The following is a 19,995-nucleotide window of genomic DNA, read 5'->3' on the forward strand; positions in this document are numbered from 1 at the left end:
GGGCAAATCAGTCTCCCTTCTGGGGTTGCGACTAGAAGCAATCCAGTGTCCAAAGCAATGGTTGAGCGCGCAGCACTTGTCATGGCTGCCAGACTACTTAATACAACAGAGGATGCTGAGATCCAAAACCTTGCAGTAGGTCTGATTAAGGCGATGATCAAAGGCAACCACTTCTGCTGCCCAAGCTGGTTCACCCTCACGTTGCAGTGAACTGGAGCGCTTCTGCTCGATCACAGCTCACATCTGTCGAGCACTGAACTGCAGGAAGAGCTGGTGCTGCAACTGCTTCCAGGCAGAAGTGAACAGAGAGAGCTCCGCAGAGCACCCGAGACGAGAGTCCACGCGCAATGCATGGCGGCCGTGGAGAGGCAGCACCTCTTTGCCCTAGCTATAGGGATCGTGTTCTGCATTTCGAACCACACAGCTTCAACTAGTGAACAGAAGTGAAACTCTGCCATCCCAGGTAGGTTTGGACATGCACACAGGGAGCTCTGGCAGGTTGGATGAAAAGCAAGTGGTCCTGATCAGGGAACTTCTCCACACGCCATCAGCCATGCCGGAGAGGGAAGCAGTAAGGGTAACCAGACCACAGCCACCTCCTTCGCACCCCGGCTAACCCGAGACCCTGGGCAGCGTGATGTGGTAGATGGGAAAAGCCAGATGAGCGCTGTCGGTGGCTCTCCATTAAAGCCTTTGCTAAGCTAGTTTCGACCTGGCTCCTGCTGGCCCAACGCCCCACAGCCTCTCATACGAACATCGTTGTCTGCTCCTGGCTGTCACCTTGCTCTTCGCTCACACAGCCATGGCTGGATGCAAGGTCATTCACCGCCTCATGCTCCTCTCACTCCCTGATCACTGCAGCGGCCTGGGACCAGACGTCCGGCTCCTAAATCTCATGCTTGAGTACCAGGAGGGGGCTGAAGTCCCGGTGTATCCCCATCAGCAGATCCTCCTGCATCCTCTTCTTCCAACTAGATGAACCCTGAACCCTGGGATGGATGATGCCTGGGTGGGAGACTCAGATGCATTTGCTGAGATGTCCCTTAAATGAAAGAAACAGTGGATCAGTTGTTCTGTCAAGGCTGAAAAAAACCCTAAATATGAAGCGTCTCCCCTTGAACTGCCCACATCGCTCCAGGCTTTAAATTGAAGGTTTTCTCTCAAGGGCTTCATTTCCTGAAAGCGCTCTCCTGCTGGACCCCAAAGCCAGAAATGATGAAGTTGCTGTGCTGGATCAGAGCGCAGCTTTTCTAAAGCAGTACAGAGGGCAACTGTTTTGTTGCAGGAAGGCACCCACGTGGCCCCTCATTTCGCTTTCATGGTGCTCCTCCACCGTCTCTCAGGCTGACATCGCACTGCAGGAGACCGGCCAGCTTCAAATTTCTGATGGGAAGAGGACTCATCTGTCCTAGGCCTCTGTGGGAGCCCGACAGCGCCTACGCCGGCTGCATTTCATCCCCTGCTGACCGAGGAGCAAGTCAGCACCTGCCAGGGAACGGTCATGTGTGCTGCAGGGAGAGGGAAGCATGGCCGGCCAGAAACACGGAGGTATGCTTGGAAAGTCTGCGTCACGTAAGTTCTCCTAAACCGCTTCAGATAAAAGGAGTAAAGAAAAGGTCAAAGTGAACTGCCTGCAGGGAGATGCTCCTGGTTGTCTCAACATCGCCTTGAGAGAGGGGAAGTGGGAATTAACACCGGTCTTTCAGCACATAATTCCTGCCATTTGTTTGTGCATTGTTTTGTTCAAGGAAAGCAAGGGTTTCCCAAGTGACAGCTGGGAGTAACATGCATGCCACGGCCAGATATGGAGGGAGAAGGCAGGATCCTGCATCTGCAAATGAAGGCAGACGTGGCCTCTGCCTGCCCCCGGGCTCTGGTTTGTCTGGCAGGCCCTAAACACAACAGGAACAGAGACAGCCCTTACCTGGCTGGGTGGGAGGGAGGGAGGGAGGGCTCCTCTGCGGTTTTCTCCCTGGACTCCTGGGGTGATTTCATCCCCGCGGTGCAGTGCCACCTCCACATTGCAGACCACAGTGCATGTTGATGACTCCCGGTGCTCTTCAGGGTTCTCCATTGCTGGACACTGGACACCCCAGAAACCCTTGAGCTGCGCAGGACGATGCCCAGGCTCCCGAGACAGCTCAATTGGACTGTACTCCTCACAAAGGATCCAGCGCTCTGGCCCTTGGCCTCGTGTTCCTGCCCCTCTCGGATCTGATCTTCTCACAGCGCTTCTGCCCACTGCAAGTAACCCCGTTCAGAGGTGCTGGGATGCATACGCCGGCGGGTCTCAGATCTGAAACCACTAGGCCCCGCTGGCATCACAACCTAACCAAACAAGCCATTCCCCGTCATCCCCAGGCCAGGACGCCACGGTCGGGCGCTGTCGGACCGATCGAACGGAGCAGAAGAGCTCAAAGTGTGGAGAGCTGGAAGCAAGGCACGGGCTGACCGCGAAGCAGCAGCATTTCTACTGCGTCAGCCACAAATACCCTGCGGTGGGAATTTGGACAGTGCCAGTTTTTGTGTCCCCCCGTGCTGGACCTGCCTCACGGGCTGCCTCGCTCCCGGTGCTCAGGCTGGACATGTGTATGTGTGTGTGTGTGCACGCTTAGGAGCTGGGCTAGGGGCAGCCCGGGGGTTATACCCGGAGCTAAGGCAGCGCACACACTACACACGACAACCTCCTCGGGACCCAGCCTCAGCCCCTTTCACGCCATCCTCACGCACTGATGAAGCTCCACAAAATCGCAGCGCACGCAGCCTGATGGCATCTGCCTGCCCACAGGCGACACAACATCTCCTGAACCACACAGCCCCGCACTTCCAGCACGGCAGGGACCAGTGCATGCATCGGGGAGCAGAGCCCTAGCGCTTTTGGGGGAAAAAACAGGGATTCCTTTCAGCAGCATTTTTTGGCCACAACTTCAAGCCCCTCTGTATGCAAACAAGTGGTTCCCAGCAGCCGTTAATGCCCAGAAGCATCAGAATAATTTGCAGCATAAGAACGATTTGCAGTGTCACAATAACTTGCAGCATAAGAACGATTTGCGACATCGCAATAACTTGCGGCGTCAATCATTTGAAGCGTAACACTGCAGCATCACAGTAATTTGCTGCATAACGCTGCAACGTCACAATACTTTGCAGCATAAGAATGATTTGCAGCATCCCAATAATTTGACATGTAACAGTAATTTGCGGAGTCACGATAAAGTGCGGCGTCACACTGCGGCGTCACAATAAAGTGCGGTGTCACACTGTGGCGTCACAATAAAGTGCGGTGTCACACTGTGGCGTCACACTGCGGCATCACAATAATGTGCGGCGTCACAATAAAGTGCGGCGTCACACTGCGGCGTCACAATAAAGTGCGGTGTCACACTGTGGCGTCACACTGCGGCATCACAATAATGTGCGGCGTCACAATAAAGTGCGGCGTCACGCTGCGGCATCACACTGTGGTGTCACAATAAAGTGCGGCGTCACAATAAAGTGCGGCGTCACGCTGCGGCATCACACTGCGGCATCACAATAAAGTGCGGCGTCACAATAAAGTGTGGCGTCACGCTACGGCGTCACACTGTGGCGTCACAATAATGTGCGGCGTCACAATAAAGTGCGGCGTCACAATGCTTTGCAGCATAAGACCGATCTGTGGCGTCACGATAACGCGCGGCATCGCGCTCGTGTGAAACGTCACGCTGCAGCAGCGCGGCACTTGGCAGCGCCACGACAACTTGCAGCGTGGCAAGAACTGGAAGCGTAACGCGGCAGCGTGATAACGGCTTGCGGTGTCACCACACGTCGCCGCGTCACAGCACTGCGCAGCATTACTGCACACACTCGCAGTGGCAACGACCCGCGGTGTCACGGTAAGTGGCCCCCGCGGTGGCTCACCAGCACGTCCCTGAAGAGCAGCTGCGGCGCGGAGGGCACGGTCCAGTCCACGGCGCCGCCGTCGGGGATGCGGATGCGGATGACGAGCGCGGGGCTCTCCATCTCCAGGCCGCAGAGCAGGAAGAGCATCCCCGGCCCGCGGGGCTCACATGCTGCGGCCCGGCCCGGCCCGGCCCCGGCCCCGGCCCCGGCCCCGCTGCTCCGGAATCAAAACGGCGGCGCCGGAAAGCGGGAGGCGGCGCCCGCGGGGGAGGCCGCCCCGCTCCCTCCCCGCCTCCTCCGCCGGGCCCCGATGCTTGGGACCCGCTCCGCCCACGCCGCGCCCCCGGAGCCGCCGGGAACGGCCTGAGCCCGCGCCCGCGCACGAGCCCGCTGCTTTCAGGCAGCAGGTGGGACTGCGGAGCCCGAGACGACTCCAGGCAAGAGCCCTGCACTTCAAAGGTGCAGCAAAGTCACCTCCAGGGAGTCCTTCCACGCCCGCAGCGCCGCTGTTCACAACATAAATGCATGCCTGTAGCCGTGCCACTCGTCTGTAGTTGATGGAGTACAAATTCTGGGTTGTTTCTGGTGCAAACAGGGCTTGGGGCCTTGGCTCCCCCAGCTGTCACATTGTTTCCTAGGGGACAATGGGTGCCGAGTTACAATGTTGCGACTTGTCCGGAACCAAGCGTGTCCCCGGTGGGAGGACCGCCTCGCCTGCACAGTCCTGACACGGGCTGTTCAGGAAGTATGCAGACGGACACTGTAGGAAACCAAATATTTTTATTTCCAGGGGTTTCGGCTTCATCTCCCTGGAAGTCCGCTCCTCCTGCAGCCGCGCGCTTCTCCCAGGTTTTCTGCCGTTGTCGGGAGCCCCTCTGATGAGCAATTTGTGGGAATCGCTAAAAGCTGCTCCGCGTTTTGTTTAGTGGTTTCCACGTTAAAATCTTCTTCCTTTCTTTATTGAAGGGTCGCATGGGGCCATATCAGGAGGCTGCGGCACTTGTGGGATACGGTGCAACTTTTTTGTCTTCCCTCAACTAAAGAAAGCCTTGAAAGGAAGAAGATTTTGTGACGTGGAAACCATAAAACAAAACGCGGCGGAGCAGCTTTTAGTGATTCGACCAAGTGCTCATCAGAGGGGCTCCCACCAGCGGCAGAAAGGCTGGGAGAAGTGTGCAGCCGCAGAAGGAGCGGACTTCGAAGGAGATGAAGCCGAAACCCTGGAAATAAAATATCTGACTTCCTACAGCACCCGTCTCGATACTTTTTGAACAGCCCTCGTATAATCCGTCATGTAACACATTCATAATCTGTCGTACGATATATGGTATGATAAAATCGTATCCTTTTCCAACTACTTAAGTTGTCTAATAAAAGATATCGGATTTATCCAAAGAACCTTGTCTGCCTGTGTCCTTAGACCAACACGGCTACAACCAACACCCCTGTAATCTATCAGATAACAGTTCATCCATCATCGAACGCGGTGGTTTACAACCTGTGGGCCGCAGACGCGGTCCACGAAAGATGGCCATGATCAATCGAAATGCATGAATGCCCACACTTCCCGTTCAAAGGGGTCCGCACCTCCATTGCAAACTTTTTAGGGGTCTGCAAATGAAAAAAAGAAAAGGTTGGAAACCTCTGCTCTAACATCTAACATACAGACAACCCCCGCTTAGCACTCGTATTTCGTTCCTGAAAAACCGAGTGTTCAGCAACATGAGGGGCAAGCGCAACGGAAAGTTTTTAACAACCCAAGATGGCGACGGGGAGCACTGTGACGAAACTCGCTGAGCACCGAGTGGGGTCAAGTATCAATTTAAAATGAGCCTTATAGTGAAACAGCGTTAAGAGGGGGTTGCCAGTATCCATAATCTATCATATACCAGTCATGTTCTCATATATCACATCACATCTCTTTAATTTGTCTCTAGGTTGGCTTCTTTTCGTCTCCCCCTGCCCACCTCTAGTACACACGTGTGTGCGACACGATTTCCCTGTGGCAGGTTCGGGTGTTGGGTGTGTGTTGTGGCGGGGCTGTTTGAGGCAGAGTTGGGATGATGGAGCGTACGGGGTGGTTTGGACAGGGCTGATCCTGCCTCAGGCGGGTGGCTGGACTAGATGTGATCGCCGGAGGTCCCTTCCAGCCCCGCTGCTCTATTTGTATGATCTCTTTAGCATATTTTAACCACCTGCTTCACCTGCAAGTTAGAAAACTCCCTCCTGCACAGCAAGCTTTACACTTGCTTTGGAGACCTCAGCTGTGCTCAAATGGAGTCCTTGATTCCAGGCTTCATTCCAGAATTTCAGACAGTATTTCAAATATCCTGGGCCCAAGGGCCTCGGTTAAAAATTACATGTGAAATCAGTGCAAAGAATGGCGGACAGGTCGGATGTGTCGATGGTAACCCGTGCTGCTGGGGAGATGCACTCTGGTTGGCATTTCCGACTTGCTGCCTGGTCCGCAATCTGTCCCGTACTATAACTCTTATGCTTCAGTCACAGGAGGGGCAGAAAAGACTGGAAATCCTTGGAAGTCTCCAACTTCACACAGCTGCATTGCCTTGTCTCCACTATCCAACACATCAACACCAAAGCAATGACAGGTCCCTGCACGTCACGCCCAACTGTGCATAAATAACCTTCTATGCACAACTGTGCATTAACATCGCTTGCAGGATACTGACTTCCACACCCGGTTCACAACTGAGAATTGTAGAAAAATAAGACTTAGAAAGGCCCTCAGGCAGTCACATCTAATCCAACCCCTTGCTCCAAGCAGGACCAGCCCCAACTATATCATCCCAGTCAAAGCTTTGTCAAGCTGGGTCTTAAAAATCTCCAAGGATGGAAAGTCCACCACCTTTCTGGGTAACCCGTTCCAGTGATTCACCACCCTCCTCATTAGAAAGTTTTTCCTAATATCCAACCTCAACCTCCCTTGCTGCAACTTGAGCCCATTGCTCCTTCTCTCATCTGCCCCCACTGAGAACAGCCCAGCTCCATCCTCTTTGCAGCCCCCCTGCAGGGAGGTGAAGGCTGCTATTCAATCCCCCTGGGTCTTCTCTTCTGCAGGCTAAATAAGGCCCATTCCCTCAGCCTCTCCTCAGAAGTTCCCCAGCCCCTGAACCATTTTCGTTGTCCTCCACTGGACTCTTTCCAATGTGTCCACATCCTTTCTGTATTGGGAGGCCCACAACTGGACACAGGACTCCAGATGTGGCCTCACTTCCCTTGACCTGCTGGCAACTCTCCTAATAGCACAGCCCAGGATGCCATTCGCCTTCTTGGCAACCAGGGCACACCGCTGGCTCCTGTTCAGCTTCTTGTCCACTGTCACCCCCAGGTCCTGTTCTGCAGAGCTGCTGCCCAGCCCGTCACGCTCAGCCTGCGCCGGTGCACAGGATTGTTCCTTCCTAAGTGCAAGACTTCGCACTTGTCCTTGTTGAGCCTCATGAGATTTCTTTTGGCCCAATCCTCCAATTTGTTTAGGTCACTCTGAACCCTAGCGCTACCCTCCAGCGTATCTACTACTCCCCCCAGCTTGGTGCCATCTGCACACTTGCTGAGGGTGCACTGCATCCCATCTTCCAGGTCGTTGATGAAGACATTGAACAAAACCAGCCCCAGCACTGACCCCTGGGGCGCTCCACTTGATACCAGCTGCCAACTAGATATTGAGCCATTGATTACTACCCTTTGAGTCCGACAATCCAGCCAGCTTTCTATCCACCTCCACAGTCCATTCATCCAACCTGTACTTCCTGAGCTTGCTTGCAAGAACTTCTTGAGGTTGTTAGTTATTATGCATGATTAACTGGACAATTTGACTTACATATTCAAAGCAGGAGGGAAAAAAATAAAAGCTGCCAACTGTATTTGATTTAATTCCTATAACGGATTCAAGATCCTCTATATTAAGGCTTTAAACTATGGAGTATATTTTTAAAAATAATTTCTGAACGGCCATTACTGGAGATAAGTTCTCTCTCTGTTCAATAACTTCACAATTTAGCTCCTACAGTAGAAATTAATATAGCACCAACTCCAGAATATCCCAGGAATTGCCACTGCCCGTGTGGAGTTCATTCCTGTTAAAATGAACCTTTTGCCTCAAGTCCCTGTGTACCTTACAATGAAGATTCATTTTCTATTAAGTTTTAAAGAATGGGATGGAAAATCATAGAATTTCTATAGCCCCATGATTTTTCTAAAATGTCTTTTTCATTCATAGGGCTATAGGGAAAACCAACTCAATTTGCCAAATTTGCATAAATATTATGTAGCTTTTCCAGAGCTAATCACAACTTTCAATCCCCTATTCCAATTTGTGTTGATGCAGCTGTAATCAAACTTCAGCTCTTTATATCGTATGTGGTAAAGCGATCAAACATTTACAGCTTGCAGCAGGGCTTTCCCGAAAACCACATAATCAAGGTCTATCATTTCATATTTCCTATTATGCCACCCAGTAGAATTTTTGTCATGGGAAGGTTTTTGAACAGTGAGGTCTTTATTTAATTGCATTTTTCCCAAATCTTGCTAAGAAATAATTCCTGTTTGTGTGGCAAGAATGCAGATACATGCTGATTTACAACATAAAGAGATTTCCCAAGTTCACCTAATGTTTCCCCTCTGTATTCATCCTTTCCTAAAGAATTTTCAGTAAGGAAACAGTTAAAGAGCTCCAGATAGCCATAAAAAAATGGAATAATTAAGCATTCAGATCTTCTCCATATAATACAGATGACATGTAGTCAACAAGGAACATGCATGGGTTTAATCAATTCTCTTTGTAATTAAGTGTCCGTATTTATCATGTACTGTCACAAAAGATTTCCAGATGTACGGTATTCAAAGGTAGATCCTGAAACTCGTGGCTTCGGTAGAAGAGCTGTGAATTACTAGGGAGATATTAGAATAGAAAAAAAGCACCCAATAACACTGTAAAGGTTTAGGCTTGTTTTACAGTACAGGCTTAAGTAAGTGCTATAGCCCACTGAGTCCCCGAGACATGGGAAGCAGCACGATTTGCCAGCTCTCAGGAAGCTGACTTACTTCCCTGTGTTGCCATGCGCTTCCCCCTTTGATCTCTGTTGCTAAAGGAGTTATCTACAATAGCGGTTCTCCGTATTCTCTGTCCCGTGACTACGAGTTACAGCAAAGCCAGTTTCAGGACCCCATCTGCCAGCAGAAAGCAGAGCTCAGATGTCCTACCTCTCGTCCCCTTGCTAAAGTGGCATCTGTAAGATGACCATCTGAAGAGGCTCAAGCAGCTCCTTGTGTGAAACCAGTGCCAGCAGTAAACATGATATTTAGTAATGCTGTGTCGTCTGCACGCGCATCTTCCAAGTACTCTCCTACCAGTAATTTTCACAAGATGTTGCAATTCTTATTATTCGGTGAAAATGGAGGCGGAGAAATTAGGTGAACTGCCATGGCCCCAAATGAAGAGCTGGAGTTGTGCCAGCGCCAGGAGCAGAACCTAGCGTTTTTTGCTTCCAGTCCCATGCTCGAAGGTGAGAGGAAATCCCGGGTATGTCATTTAGAAAGACACGTAGGCAGAAGTGCAGTGGGCCAGGAAGTCCTCCGAGTGCCTCTGTGCTTCTACTACAATATCCTCTACCACGGGATTACATAGTTCCCATCTTGTAGGAGCCTAGAGAGTAAATAGTCACCATTTGTATCGCAGACACGGAAAGGTATTTGTTATATTACCTGTTAAAAATAGAGAGATATGAGCACAGATGTATACACGGATTAAAGCAACATTCAGATCCAAATTGTTGGTCAACCATGTCCACTATTTCACCTCTGCCTGTGACCAATACCTGTTTCTAAACGGGAAAACAAAGAACAGCTATAATACATGTAGAGGGAAGAACTCCTTGCTCCCTAGAAGAAATGACTCATGGCTCATTACCCTGGTGGCATGTATTTTCACAGCTGCGGGTCTTTTTGATTTTAAAGAGGTAGGTGAATACGTGAGAAAAATTTCTGCGTGGATAAATAGCAAACTAAAGTTACATACTTCGGTGGAATCCACTCCTCCCGGCCCACATCCCACGATCACTTCAGCGCTTGGTGAGTGAAGCACGAGTGTTGGTGAGGGAGTTCACGCGGCTGCATCGCTCGCGGGTACACTCGTGGACTGTCCAGCCGTTCTGTATTCGTTCGTTCTTCCAAACGATCGGCCTCCTCGTATACCAGTCTAGTCATAGCCGGCGCAAAGACCTCCTCCACAATATCTACCGTGTTTCCATGCTTTTCCCACTACCCCTTGCAGCTCTTCTGCATTTGGTGCATAGACTTGCCCACGTCCTCTGCACTAAGAGATGGGCGCTGCTCCTTTCATCCTCACTGGAAATTTCAACCGATCTCAGTTCAACGGGAGCAGAGTCAGAGCCCAAAGAGACTTTTGGAGACTGTTGTCTTGATGGTACAGTGGACTTGGAATTTTTAAACATATATATTTAGGGAAGTGAAGCTACTTGGTTCACACAGGGTTAAGAAAGATTTGGGTCCTCTTTTAAATTACGTACATATTTTAAAAGAAAGAAAAATACAAGCAGATGAGATTTTTATCCTTAATGAAATGAATATTGTTTAAAGGCTGTTTGCTGCACAATTACTGAAAAATTACAGCGTAAACTGTACAGGTTAGATTGAGCAAAAATGGCCATGCAGTGTTAATGATGTTACCGTCCCCTACCAGACCAGCTTCAGGGGCTGCATAATTGTTTCTGCCAACCTATAAATTTTTGAGTAACAACAAAATTATTGTGATTTTTCTTACTAAATAATTCATACATTACAAAGCATGCATGTAACAAGGCCCATGAATCACTAAGCATATAACGATCATATCTAATAGCATCTCTTCTAAGAGGAATTCAAACAGATTTATGTACTTGGGTTAACTAAAACACACTGACTCTGTAATGTTTATAATTCTATCCCCAAACTTTAAAGACTCTTAAAGAAGTGCTGTATTTTTAAATTTGCATTTTAAAATTGAAACCTTTCCCTGACCAGATTCCTTGCCTAAAGACCTGCTTTGAATCGTGTTTTACGGTATTAGGATAATTAATATCACTGAAAGTAATAAATTGGTTCTATAATGTACGAGTGCAGCGCTCATAAACGGTGCTTAAAGTGATGCACTTGCTATTGAACTAATTCTAAGACATACATATTCTTCCTTCCTGAACAAACAGCAACCAATAATGCGTCTGAACTGGTCTGGGTAGTTATAATGCAGGGCAATCCATTATTATGAAACCTTAGCTTTGTCCCATTATTTTAAAATACTAAATAGATACACATTTCTGTTTTATACAAACAAACTTCCTCCTTCAAGCTCTACAAAGCTGTACGGATTTTAACTTGAACACATACAAAAGTCACAGACTCCCCCATTTTCTCAACAGTCATAGAAAGGTCTCACATTGCTAAAGACTTCATTATTTTACAAAACATACCAGTGCATTTACTAGAGCATTATGATGAATTAGCATAAATTATTAAGACTAAACTACACTTGCCTAAGAAACATTTTGTGATGCATTATCCCTGTTTATCTCAGCTGCATTTATTCACTTACTAATTCAGAAAAGTCAATAACTTGCAATGAGCATCCTAATCATTAATGTGAATTAGTGAAGTTCTACTACACCCATATAGATTTTATTTATCCCTAAAAAGATGTCATTATTATCTCTCATCATCCACTTCACTGTAGTCCTGAGGATTTTCACTTTTTTACGCTACGTTCACCTAAACTGAAAGATAAAGCCTGAAGGGAACTTGCAGCTGATATGTACTCTCCTACAAATGTACACTTTGGGACATGCACACATTTTAGACCAAGAATTATCATCTTATATTTCTGGAAGAAGATTAAGGAACGTGACAGTAAACAACAATTTAACTTAAGTGGCAAGTTAAATAATATATGAACCCAAGGAGAAAGACGCTAAGTTCATATCAGAAAGTTAACCTTGGAAGCTCTAAGGACATGGTGAAATTCGGCAGTACAAGCACTGAGACAAGCACTAAGTAAACCAATGGACAATTTAGCTCTGTACGTGTTTTAAATTTGATCTTTTAAATAGTTTGATCTTCTGTGAGTTTAAAGGCATTATGGTCTATAGAACTAAAGTGGATGGCTGGGAGGTAGGAACTACTGATTTCTAATCACGGCTTTGCCACTAACTCTCTGCGGACTTGTTTTTACACTATATTTAATCTCAAATGCAAGTGAATAAAAAGTTAGGCTGATTCCATAGAGCAAACCGCAAATGTCGAAGCTGGAACAAACATTTGGGGAGTTCCGCCATTAGCCAATGCATTAACTGCTTCAAGATAATTGGCAATTTGGAGGATTTTAAAAAAGCCTATGCAGGTACTGAATACCAGGGAAAATGAGTTAACCTTCTTGTGTCTTAATTTTCCTTTCTGTAAGATAGGGTTATTTACCCACTTCACTGGAGCATCATGAAGGTTAGCTAACATCCGTAACATGTTAAATATTGTGCTTGCCTGCATGCATCGATCACCTTTTCTCCCCAAATCGGTCCCTCCCAACTGGGATGCATGTCTGAAGCAGGGAAGCTGATTTTTCTGCTCACAACAGAACCACCTCACTTTGATTCCTGTCCAAAACCAACTGCCAAGAAGAAATAGCAGCATTTTTTTTCAGGCACCTGAAGGAGTCAATTGACTTAACTGCTCATTGTTCTTTACTCCACAGGTGTTAACAATCATCTCTCCTTTTTAATGGTCTTGAATGTTACTATGTGACTGTCTCCCCAGGTAACACTTCGGTTGAGCTCTGCTTTTCCTAGATGAGCTCTCTTTCTCCCTGCCCAATGGTTCTGATCACTTTTAGTTACTGAAAGCTTTAAAGCATGTTAAGTGCCTGTGCTAAGATACAGGAACACTTCCTTCTCCCCAGTACCCGAAAGGTTACCTTGAGTTTTCCACCCTTTCTTTCTATAGCTTTTCACAAGGGAAGGGCTACAACTGAATGAGGGGAATGCTTGGAGGAGGCTTGTGTTCACACCTACTTTTTTCAGCTCAGGCTGAACACCCTGGTTCGAATTGCTGTCTAGAGTTCCTCCCAACCAGTTCCATCCCAAACCCTCTCCACTTTGACTTCCATTTAATGTATATCAGCCTCTATCCACTTCTAGTTAGATGTTTAAACCACCTGCTTTTGTCCTTTAGAGGAGTTCTCCATAATCATCTGTGAAGCTACCCCACCGTCCTGTTTTAAAGCGCTCCTCGAAACTCCCATTTGGCACAATGCCTGCAAAACCCTTGACAAAGGTTAGGACACTGATGCTGATCCATGCAGTCTCGCTGGGCTTCACTGTTTGTAGCCATCTACTGTCTCCTGTCTTATGCCTAGACTGTAATTCCTCTGTGGCAAGGGCTGTTGAAGCAATACCTAGCTCGAGTGCAGCCAGGTCCTGGACTGGACTCCTAGGTGCTGTGGCAATATGGATTTTAGTACCAGCACAACCATGTCGATGCAAATCCAGGAGCGTGGATAACCATGAAGTGGGATGTCAGTTTATAATGTCATCCACTCCTTGCGGAAGTCCTGCTTTGCCCATTTGCAGCAGGGACTTGCATCACTGGGGCTCCTATCTTTACACCGCCGTCTCAACCATGCTCTCAGCTTACACTGTCCTTGTAGGAACATGATAAAGGGACACTGCCTGCTGGACATGTACAGCCATGCTGCAGGCTTGACCCTAGGCTCTCACCTGCCCAACCTTTCCACCATCCTCATACAAAAACCTTATGTCCAAGCTTATTTGTGCCTTGAAACAGAGTTCATTTACATGTCTGGAGGTTTGAGTCATAGCCAAGGCTTTCCTTTCAAGATAGGCTCTGACCTGTCCACTTTGCTGACATCCGTGAGCACAGGAGTACTGTTGAAACCTCTAACACAGTTCAGGAAGGCTGTTGTTCTGAACCTAGGTATAATTTCAGACACATAAACAGTGCATTACCCTTGGATAACCCACAGCATTAATTATCTCACATACAACTTTCACACCCCTAACAGCTGACATGCCAACACCACGCTCCTGAGCTGTGGACCTGTAGCAGCTTGGGGTATTAGCTCATTTTCTGCAACCACCACTCCTGTACTAGCCTAGTCTCCCTCATCTGATGCTGGAGGGCTAAAGCCAGCTCCTCTCACAGCCCCACACCAGTCTGCTTCCTCATGTAGCTACTGTGAATCATCAAGATCTGCTAACCAGTATCATCTTGTGCCTTTGTACTAGCAACGTGCACTACACATCCTGAGCTACAGGAGGGAGTTCACAGGGTGCGTGGCATGGCGTCCACTCCGCCATGAGCTGTTGAGAACTGCTTTCACCTTCCAAGGGGCAAACACAGCCTCAGGAATGCCCTCTGCTGACACCAATACGCTCTATCCGTATCCTGCCACAACAGCAGTGAAGCCACAAGAAAGAACGCCTCATCGAAGAGCACTGGCTACATGGTGAACGGCTGGATCCAGCTGAAATTGGAAAAGGCAGGGAACGCACACAGCTAGAACTGCCTCCATGAAAGGTACTAGGTGCTAAAAGCATTTCTTCACAGGGGTATGATAAGGGCAGACAAATTCTCTCCCATTGCAGTGAACCAATGTGGCTGGACTTGAGGCTAAGAGCGCTGGACTATGCCTCCAGGCACCTGCAGTGCCAATGTAGATGTGGGGACACAAATACCAATTGCAAGGCTCTGGCCATTCAAAGGTGGCCTTGGCAAGCTTGGGTTCACATGCCCAGGAGCCGTGCCTGGGTCTATTCTGTAGTGTAGACACACCTTTAGCCTAGCCTGTGCATCACTTCCACATTGATAAATGGGGTGTGGCGTTGGCCCTCTTTCACAAGACTGCTGTGAGGCTCCTGTGCATGCTAACGTAAAATGTGTGATGAAAATTGGTAAATACGCAGAGATTTTAAAATCACTTCTGGAAAGCATTCTACCTACCTACTGCTGCTACAACACTCAAAAATATGATACTTAAATATTAGAGAAAAATGTCTCCTCCGAGTTTATTCACTTTGTGTTTTGCAGGTAGTTTATTCCACAATTTTTTAATATAGTAAGTAAAGACCTCAAGAAGTCAAAGAGTGCTGGATTAGGCCCACAATTTTCACTCTCATTGGTAAGAATTTTTCTCAGAATCACAGAATCATAGAAAATGAGGGTTGGAGGGGACCTGAGGAGGTCACATCTAGTCCTCAAGGCAGGACCAGCCCCAACTACATCATCCCAGCCAAGGCTTTGTCTACCTCGGTCTTAAAAACCTCCGAGGATGGAGACTCCACCATCTCTCTTGGTAAACTGTTCCAGTGCTTTACTACCCTCCCAGCAAGAAATTCTTCCTGATATCTAACCTCAGCCTCCCTTGCTGCAGTGTGAGCCCATTGCTCCTTGTCCTGTCATCTGCCCCCACTGAGACCAGCCCAGCTCCAACCTCTTCACAACCCCCTGCAGGGAGGTGAAGGCTGCTATCAAATCCCCCTCCGTCTTCTCTTCTTTAGAATAAATAAACCCAGTTCCCTCAATCTTTCCTAATCATAAGTCCTGTGCCCCAGCCCCCTCACCATTTTTGTTGCCCTCCACTGGACTCTCTCCATCTTGTCCACATCCGTTCTGTAGTGGGGGGCAGGGGGCCAAAACTGGACACAGGACTCCAGATGTGGCCTCCCCAGTGCTGAATAGAGGGGAACAATCACTGCCCTCCATCTGCTGGCAACGCTCCTACCGATGCAGCCCAGGATGCCGTTCGCCTTCATGGCACCAAGGGCACACTGCTGGCTCCCCCCAGGTCCTTTTCTGCAGAGCTGCTGCCCAGCCCGTCACCCCCAGCCTGCACCGGTGCAGGGAATTGTTCCCTCCTTAGTGCAGCACTTGTCCTTGTTGAACCTCATGAGATTTCTTTTGGCCCGGTCCTCCAATGTGTCTAGGTCACTGAGTCCTAGCCCTGCCCTCCAGTGTATCTACTACTCCCCCCACTTTGGTGTCATCTGCACACTTGCTGAGGGTGCGCTCTATGCCGTCTTCTAGGTCGTTGATGAAGACATTGAATAAAACTGGCCCCAGCACCAACCCCTGGGGCGCTCCACTTGATACCAGCTGCCAACTAGATATTGAGCCATTGATTACTACCCTCTGAGCCCGATGCTCCGGCCAGTTTTCTATCCACCTTACAGTCCATTCATCCAGCCCGTACTTCCTTATCTTGCACGTGAGAATGTTGTGGGAAACCATACCAAAAGCCTTGGTAAAATCAGGGTACAGCCAGAGGGAAAGAACAAAATATTTTTAAGAACGCAGACAGGTTGATTATTAATCCATAACAGTAGGCAGAGAGGCTTAGGAATAGGTGCAGTACCAAAATTTAGTGTTAAAAGATCTGTGTTGCAGAAAAAAATGCATTTCAAGTTGATGGCACATTTAACAAAGTCTGCAGGTTACAGATAGTTTTAGTTCTAATAACAATAAAAGCTGCCATCTGAAGCAAAAACTGATTTTTATATACAGTTAAATGCCTAGGACATTAGAAGTTTGCATTAGTGGATACTTAGCCAAGAAATTTCTATTAAAACAAATACAAAAACATCTAAGACTTCAGGTGAGTACACAAGACTCCAGGGGATATCATTTCTGCTAATACTAGCTCTTACTATTGGGAAATCTCTATTGAATCAAATTTATCAGACACACAAAAAGGTATAAAAGTGAAATATAGTAATTAAGACTTGTTTTTTTATTGATTGTATGGCTTAAGTAATTTTTCATTACTAACGTAAGATTTAATAAGTATAAGTAGTTAAAGATTCTGACTTGGCACTGGTCATTAGCAGGTAATTGAACTAGTAAAAAAGATCAGTTAAACCTATGTTGATTACCACCTTATCTTTGAAAGGCAATTAAGGACCTCAATCATTGCAACAAGATTTGATCGTGCAGCCTTTATTGGACATTGATCTTTCAGCACAGTGCAGTTACATTTTCCATTAATTTACAGTAACACAGTTTAACTCTGATACCCAAAACTGTTGACCCAGGTAAGATGTAATGCTAAGCACTTGTTTAGGTTAAGATGCCCCCAGTAGTCATTATTGTTTAAAAGGAGAGTGCTACAGAAAGTAGCTACCTGATCCACTGGGTTTAGAGTAAGGTTTCAGGTATCTGAAGTGATTGTTAACTGAGGTGAAACAAAGCTCCTTGCCTTTTTGTGTCATCTCTCATTCATTTAAACATCATCCTTGTATACAGTGAAGAGATAATTAAAGCAAGCATTACAAAGCAGGCCAGATTTTGTTTCAGATGGAAAACAGAGTAGATCGTGTCAACAAAAAGTTGAAAGGTCATTTTGGATTTCAATAATCTGTGACAAAGTATTGACAGATGCTCATATATGCAAGTATTTAAAAAGTCCATCAATCGGAATACAGTTACGACGTCTGAAACAGCCCTAGGTGTAATGGTACACATAATGAATACTTACTGCTCCCAAATTGTCAAGTAACTAAGCAAAGATGAACGCAGTCCAAACCCAACTAGATCCACATTAAAATAATATGCACTCTCCTAGCCAAACAGCAAAGCCTCCCTAAAAAGTGCTTCTACATGACATCTAACTGCAGTTTAGGAGACTCTTAATACAGATAGACTCTAAACTTTATTTAATGGCAGGCACTCTTATTAAGAGTCTGATTTAATACTCACATTTTATGGGTACTTCCCCCAATTTATCAAGATCACCTCAGTCTTATCTGGATTGGGTTTCAGCCAGCCAGCTCTCATCCATGCTCCAGACCCGAGGTAGGGCATTTGACAGGATTTTCTGGATTGGATGAAATACAGGACTTCTGTCATCAGCATATACTCAAAGCACTGCAGCACATGCCCTCACCAATCCTCCTAATGGCTCATAGAAACATTGAGAAGGAGACAAAGCAGAACGTAAGACCCTTTGGGGCCCAACATAAGATCACTCTTAGGAACAATGTGCAGATGACCAACATCAGCCTCTAGGAAGGAAGGCACAGAGCAGCCATATCCATCACCTGAACTTAATCAAAGCCAAGCCACCACCCTCCAACTCTTTTGGACCTAAACTAAAGCCGCTCAAGTCAACAGAAAGACCTGGGTGATTTCAGTGAGCTTTGGCTCATGCACTATAACATCAAAAAGACTCCGTATTCCCATTTCTCCTACACGTGGATCTTACCGTGAGTCCTGAAGAGGGTGCAGGTTGCCTGTTTTCTGGAACTTCGGGCTACACCACCTCCTTTCTCATGCCCTTCCCAGCACAAAGAAGATATCAAGGAACTGTAAAGCATCCAGAGATTTTACACTACCTAAAATTAAGAGCCACAGAATGGATCTGATACAAGAGATGCTCACCGATTTTAAGGAGGTAGAGAGGAAGGTTTGGAGATATTTGGACGGTCTTAGGGTACAGGAAAAACAAATAACGAGCTAAAAGGGGGTAAACTACTTACTCTGTGCTAACCGTAAATGATAAGCTTGCACAATAAATGAAGGCTAAAGCATAGTAGCTGAGCCCTCAGTGAAATGAGGGAAGCTTCCCTGCTTTAGCTTTCACTTGTTACATAAAAAAGGCGCACAAGACAATTGTGGCATGGCATCTGCTCCACGGGAAGTTCCTCTCTCTTTTTAACTTGATGCAATGTGTTGAGACCTTAGACCTAAAATGGCCATACAGATTGACAAGGAAAACAAAAACCAAGCAGAGTTTCTACAACCCACCGTCACTGCAATCTCTCTGGAAAGTCTAAAGTCAGTGTAGCAGGAAGCAGCTTATCTGCATACTCCCAGTAGGGTCTGTCACAAGCAATTTCACGAGCTCATCATCACTGCCAATATTACACATCTTCCACTCTGTCCTCCTCACCCGGAATTTTCCCAGGACAGACAAGAATAGCAGGCAGGCTGTGGTATCTAGGAACTCATTTAACCCTCCATTGTAGGCAATGCACTCATCAGAACCTAATTCCTAAGGTCCTTTGTACGAAACAACCAAGAGGGGACTCTCGTCTCAGGCGCCTGGAATAGCAGTAACAACATGGACCTCTCTGGTTCTCTCGGCAGAGTTTATCTGGGAGCTGACAGAGGCAAAAAGAGCCAGGGATTACGGTGACAGGAGGAAAAAAAGTTCCCAATGCAGAGATTTTCGCTGAGGTGTTATGAATCTCAGCGTTACCCATCCATCCTCACGTGCAGTTTCTAGGTGTTGCAAATACGGCCTTCACAGACAAAGCTTCAGAGATTTATCTTAGGGCTTGGAAGCATATCCCAAGCTTTTCTAGGCAAAGAGTACACCTGGGATGCATCTTGCCCCTCAACATTTTTCATTTTGAACTCAGAACACGACTAAAGAATAGATCTTAGTCAGGAACCAAACAAAAAGAACCTCAAAAAGAACGAAAGCCAAAGTGAGCCCTTTTGGTTGAAGTCAAGTGAGATTTCTGTTCTCCAAAAAAGTGATTAGCTGTAACTCAATAATTATATTTAACATTTGTGTACGTGAAAACATCATCCTTTATGAATGGTGTATTTTTCTTTAAGTGTTCCAATGGGTCACACACAAGTCTTAATGAATCCAATGAATGATATTATATTTGAACTCTGCCCTCAGCCATCTTCCAGTTCATCCTTTAGCATGATCAACTCCGCAAGAGCAAGAGGTCTATTGATTTTCATGTAATACAAGAAAATATTACATTTGCTTAATTGTTACACAGTGAGAGCATTGAACAAGAAATCAAGTCTCTATTTAATGCTGCAAGCAGCACAGAATTGCAGTGATCAATACAGTAGTTTGTCAAAGACGTTCTCTAAGGAGACTTGCCCATCTCTATATGGACAAGGAGTCACGTTGCCTGCATTTATTGAAAAACAGGTAAGCAAAGTCAGCAGTACACATTATCAGAAATCAAACAAGCTGCAGTGAGTGGAGGTGCAACTCCAATGAAATGCTGTATTTATAGTCTGGTAATTAAAAACCATTTTATCAGCCTTGTGTTGAGACCAAACCTTTACAGA

The 19,995-nt window shown here is 46.9% G+C and overlaps 1 protein-coding gene across 3 annotated transcripts in view; it reads right to left on the minus strand.

The window, feature by feature from the left end:
* Positions 1 to 4,038, minus strand: part of MAP2K5 (mitogen-activated protein kinase kinase 5) — a 182,996-nt gene extending 178,958 nt beyond the window's left edge. For all 3 annotated transcript variants that reach the window (XM_014606136.3, XM_019477698.2, XM_006265731.4), the window contains exon 1: positions 3,901 to 4,038. In XM_014606136.3, coding sequence (XP_014461622.1) covers positions 3,901 to 4,029 — 129 coding nt within the window. In that variant the 5' untranslated portion in view covers positions 4,030 to 4,038. The remainder of the gene's footprint in view (positions 1 to 3,900) is intronic.
* Positions 4,039 to 19,995: the final 15,957 nt, after the last annotated feature.

This window comes from Alligator mississippiensis, chromosome 11 (assembly GCF_030867095.1).
Source record: "Alligator mississippiensis isolate rAllMis1 chromosome 11, rAllMis1, whole genome shotgun sequence".
Taxonomy (NCBI): Eukaryota; Metazoa; Chordata; order Crocodylia; family Alligatoridae; genus Alligator; species Alligator mississippiensis.